This window comes from Lampetra fluviatilis, chromosome 69 (genome assembly GCF_964198595.1).
Source record: "Lampetra fluviatilis chromosome 69, kcLamFluv1.1, whole genome shotgun sequence".
NCBI lineage: Eukaryota > Metazoa > Chordata > Hyperoartia > Petromyzontiformes > Petromyzontidae > Lampetra > Lampetra fluviatilis.
In genome coordinates this window covers 5,259,252-5,264,948 of record NC_136343.1, presented here as the reverse complement: position 1 = coordinate 5,264,948, position 5,697 = coordinate 5,259,252, and the positions used below count along the sequence as shown (strand labels likewise).

At 44.3% G+C, this 5,697-nt stretch overlaps 1 protein-coding gene across 1 annotated transcript; it reads left to right on the top strand.

The window, feature by feature from the left end:
* The first annotated feature begins 474 nt into the window (after positions 1–474).
* Positions 475–4,731, top strand: LOC144952704 (CD59 glycoprotein-like). Its single transcript, XM_078883184.1, has 3 exons — positions 475–529; positions 2,737–2,865; positions 4,512–4,731. The coding sequence occupies exons 1-3, from the start codon at positions 475–477 to the stop codon at positions 4,724–4,726; spliced, it is 399 nt and encodes a 132-aa protein (XP_078739310.1). The 3' UTR covers positions 4,727–4,731.
* The last annotated feature ends 966 nt before the right edge of the window (positions 4,732–5,697 follow it).

Sequence of the window (5,697 nt, the reverse complement as noted above, 5' to 3'; positions counted from 1 at the left end):
AACGGAGGGCGGAGGAGCGACGCTCACAACAACGAGTGGAGCGCCGGGTGGCTAAAGCACAGCAAGTTGGTACGGTAGGGGGCACAGGTGGTGCATCAGCCAGTCGTCTCAGTCATCTTAGTCAGTCGACCCGTGGCACCTGCTGGCCCAAACAGCTTTTGTTCGGCCGGATCGAGAGGGCTGATGTTGAGCAACGAGCTCCGATAAATATTTTGTATACCACCTCCAACTGGTTATCGGTGATATGCAAACATGTTTGTAGGAGTGTCTACCCCGATCCCAGTTCACAACGGAGACTCAGTCACTGCTCCAGGGATATCTCTCTCTGTCTCTGACTCTTGTCTCTGACTCTTGTCTCTGACTCTTGTCTCTGACTCTTGTCTCTCTCTCTCTGTCTCTCTCTCTGTCTCTCTCAACTCGCCGACTTTCCATCCCAAACGCACCACAACAACGCCCGGCTCCACGACTCGAACCATGACTTGCCACCTGCCGGGTCTGCTCCTCGTGGCGTTGATGTTCGTGAGCGAAGGTAAGACAATTTCTGCGTAAAGAGTTGTGGTTGATAGAACAACACCAACGCAACACCGATATTGAGATATATATAGAGAGATGTTAACTACCTCGCCTGGTACACAGGAGGCAGAGGTGTGGACTCGAGTCATGTGACTTGGACTCGAGTCAGACTCGAGTCATGAATTTGATGACTTGCGACTCGACTTGGACTTGCATGACAATGACTTTGTCCCACCTATGAGATGTGGACTCGAGTCATGTGACTTGGACTCGAGTCAGACTCGAGTCATGAATTTGATGACTTGCGACTCGACTTGGACTTGCATAACAATGACTTTGTCCCACCTCTGACTTGTGCGTAACGAGTTTTTTTTTTTTTTTAAATCCTTTATATTAAGTTCACTTGCTTGCTTGCTTGCGCGCTTACGACCGTGCAAATCTTTCGGTCGTTTTTAAACCCACTTCCCGTGATCTAATCAAGCTGACGTTTTGCGCACAGACTCGTTGTGCGTGACAATTTATTTTCGTGAATTTTTTTTTCCAAAATGTTACACTTTTTAGAAACAAAAATTTTAAATCCTTCATATTAAGTTCACTTGCTTGCTTGCTTAGGAGCGTGCAAATCTTTCGGTCGTTTTTAAACCCACTTCCCGTGATCCAATCGAGCTGACGTTTTGCGCACAGACTCGTTGTGCGTGACAATTTATTATCGTGAAATTTTTTTTTCCAAAATGTTACACTTTTTAGGCAAATTTTTTTTTATATTTAATAACCAATTGCTTAATGGTGGCATGCAATCATCTGACCCATAGGTGGCAGCCATCTCAAGCCAGAGGACGAGAGGACTCTAGCCGCCACGCATATAAAGGATTTAGAGTGAAAAACTTTGTTTTTACGGGTTAATTTTTTTAATCCTTCATATTAAGTTCACTTGCTTGCTTGCTTGCGCTTAGGAGCGTGCAAATATTTCGGTCGTTTTTTAACCCACTTCCCGTGATCCAATCGAGCTGACATTTTGCACACAGACTCGTTGTGCGTGACAATTTATTTTCGTGAAAGTTTTTCCATAACTGTACACTTTTTAGGCAAATTTTTTTTATATTTAATTACCAATTGCTTAAAGGTGGCAGGCAATCATCTGACCCATAGGTGGCAGCCATCTCAAGTCAGAGGACGAGAGGACTCTAGCCGCCACGCATATAAAGGATTTAGAGTGAAAAACTTTGTTTTTACGGGTTCATTTTTTTTCTTCCTCTTCTCGGTAAAGTCATGTAGAATGGAAATAATAAAATAATAAAATAAAACTTAATAACCAAAGCAACGCCGATACTGCGATTTATATAGAGATGTTAACTACCTCGCCTGGTATACAGGAGGTCGTGGGTTCGATTCTGCACTCTGACGATGCCTGCTGCTGTATGTTTAGATTCTGCGTGTCTCTCTCCCTGTGGAGATGTTAACTAACTCGCCTGGTACACAGGAGGTCGTGGGTTCGATTATTTAATATCTGTTTGACCGCGTAGTTCGTGAAGCCTTCAATAGCTGTACCGGGGGAATTTCCATTTGGTACAGATATAATGGGAGGCTGATCGACGCCCGGGTGCGATCAAGGGATGGCTCCCTATTGGTCAACCACGTTATGTATGCCGATGATTTGGTAATAGCTGCTCATTCAGAAGAGGAGTTGGAGACGCTGCTGCTGAGACTGGAGCGTGCCACTAAGAGGTGGGGCCTTACCATCAGCCCCACCAAAACGAAGCACCTGCCTGGGTTGTTGTATATTTGGATTCTGCGTGTCTCTCTCCCTGTGGAGATGTTAACTACCTCGCCTGGTGTACAGGAGGTCGTGGGTTCGATCCCGGACCCTGACGATGCCTGCTGCTGTACATGACCGGACTTGTCATTGTATCAGACGTAGAAAGCAGACAAATAAATATCCACAACCAGTTACAATAGTAAATCTAACGCGTATAATTTGGCATCGATGTTACCGCAGTATTTCCAATAGCGGCACAGCTATTGGACGTTTTACATTTTTTGGGGTGTTTAGTTTGCCATGATGATGATGATCGTCTGCTATGATGATGATGATGGTGATGATGATCTGCCGTGATGATGATGGTGATGATGGTCTGCAATGATGATGGTGATGATGGTCTGCCGTGACGATGATGATGATGATGATCGGTGTTGTTCTTCTGTCTTGATTTTGTGGATGTACAGGGCACAGCCTCAAATGTTACTCGTGTAGCCCGACCATCAACAATACGGCGTGCAACGCGGGCGGCCCCACCACGTGTCCCGACGTTTCGCTGGACACCTGCGCGACAATTCTAGTCTACAAGGGCTCATGTAAGCGCATCGCTTATTCTCGCAAAGCTGGGGATGGGGATGGACCCCTTGCGTGTCAGCAGTGACTCCCAGGCTCGTGATGCACTCGCAAGACACGCGTCTGTCCTCACTTTGTGATGAGTCTATGGGTCTCTGTGTGGTGATGAGTCTGTGGGTGTCTGTGTGATGAGTCTGTGGGTGTCTGTGTGATGAGTCTATGGGTGTCTGTATGATGAGTCTGTGGGTGTCTGTGTGATGAGTCTATGGGTGTCTGTGTGATGAGTCTGTGGGTGTCTGTGTGATGAGTCACTGGGTCTCTGTGTGGTGATGAGTCTATGGGTCTCTGTGTGGTGAGTCTATGGGTGTCTGTATGATGAGTCTGTGGGTGTCTGTGTGATGAGTCACTGGGTCTCTGTGTGGTGATGAGTCTATGGGTGTCTGTGTGATGAGTCACTGGGTCTCTGTGTGGTGATGAGTCTATGGGTGTCTGTGTGATGAGTCTATGGGTGTCTGTGTGATGATGAGTCTATGGGATCTCTGTATGTGATGAGTCTATGGGGTCTCTGTGTCTGATGAGTCTATGCGTTTATTTGCGTGATAAGTTCATGGGTTTCTGCATCCCAATGGGTGACTCTTCCCCAATGTGTTGAAATTTCTCTGGGGTCCTCTGATTTCCCCCCCTCCACATTTCTGAATTGACGTCACCACGGCGTTCGGAGTATTCGGCTGCTGCTTTACATTTTCACGCGATGATAATGGTGACGATATCAGCCACCGATTTGTGGTAGTGGCTTTTTGACTCGCTGTCGAACAAAGGTGGCCACTGCATCATCATCGCACGGAGCTTTCGGATGCGCTGCGAGAGATTTACACTCACGGGAACCTCATTTGCCAGTAAAAATATGATAATTGTTTTTTTTACCCTTCTATCTGGCAACAAAACTGACACCTTTTTTTACAAGGAGTCATGTTTGCATAGACCGCAATACCTGCAGCCATAATGCAAACAAAAAACATAACTCTGATAATGTATGCACTGTCCTTGAAGTTGATTGGTCCACACCCGAGACAGCTTTCCTTAGAGCCTAGTCTCACATGGCGTTGGACCAGATGACCCCATTATGACTGCAGGTATTGCGGTCTATGCAAACATGACTCCTTGTAAAAAAAAAGGTGTCAGTTTTGTTGCCAGATAGAAGGGTAAAAAAACAATTATCAGACCTAAAGACACCCACAGATTAGCACAGGTTGGCTACAAACGAAGGGCTGGCTACATGACAACTCAGCGGGGCTTACACCTGGTAAAATAACACATTTTTCACGTGTTTTTAATTATGTACTTTTTAAATTTCGATTTAAAGCTTTCGTGACTGCAGGGATTCATCTTCTTGGTTCTTTCGGTAAAGTCACGTAGAAGGGAAGTAATAAAATAATAAAAATAAAACATAATACAATTTCGATTTAAAGCTTTCGTGACTGCAGGGATTCATCTTCTTGGTTCTTTCGGTAAAGTCACGTAGAAGGGAAGTAATAAAATAATAAAAATAATTTCATTGTGTTTTATTTTTATTATTTTATTACTTCCCTTCTACGTGACTTTACCGAAAGAACCAATAATATCTACGTTTTACCTGCAATGAGACCCGCGTGTTTTCTCTTCCACCCAGCCTACGTCCTCATCAAGAATTGCTTCTCCAAGGCCTATTGCGACACCATCACAGTTTTCGATTTCAGCTACAAAGGAGCCACGCTGACCACCACGTGCTGTCAGAGCGACGGTTGCAACGTCAACTTCGCCCCTCGACCGTTGGGCGCAGCTCACGTGACCCTGGCCCTGATGGGCGTGGCCACCAGCGTCGTGGTCGGCAGGGCTCTGGCGTAGGTCGTGACGTCACAGCCGCACCCCCCCCCCCCCCCTTCTCCCACGTGACTGGGTTCTGTCCAATCGCTTTCGCCCTTCCACTCGGTTGTCTCTCGACGCTTCCACCTGGTGGAGCTGTGCAACGTTCAAATCTTCTTCTTGGTTCTTTCGGTAAAGTCACGTAGAAGGGAAGTAATAAAATAATAAAAATAAATCATAATAAAATGAAATAATTCTCACGACGTTTCGGCTACAACGCAACGCTTTAAATCGAAATTTAACGTTTAAATCGTCTAGATCAGGGGTCGGGGAACCTTTTTGACTGGGAGAGCCATAAAAGCCAAATATTTCTAAATATAGATTTGAAGCTTTCGTGACTGCAATGATTCATATTCGTAGGTTTTTTCGGTAAAGTCACGTAGGTAAAAACATTAAAAAGTTAAATATTTATTTTACTTTATTTTAAAAACATTAAAAAGTTAAATATTTATTTTACTTTATTTTAAAAACATTAAAAAGTTAAATATTTATTTTTCTTTTTAATGTTTTTACCTACGTGACTTTACCGAAAAAACCTACGAATATTTCTAAATATATTTCATTGAGAGCCATATAGTAATTTTTAACGTATAATAAATTAAATATGTCTTACTTTTAATGCGACTTTTGGTGCTGCGTGGTTTTGCTGATGGCCTTGTGTAGTCTGGTTCATACGACGTGGTGAAGTTGAGCTTCGTGCAGGCGCGTGACCCGTGAAATGTATCTTCAAAACTAATTTCTGTTTACTTTAAAACGACACGGTATTATTAAGCAAATATCACAAGTATTTCAAAATCAGTTCCAAACTGATTTTTTTTTCAACTCAAAATTGTCTGGGAGCCATATGCCGTCACCGGAAGAGCCATGTATGGCTCGCGAGCCATAGGTTCCCGACCGCTGGTCTAGATTGTTGCGTTATGCTGCTAAAGGAGTTCAACGTGCGTGTGTACATA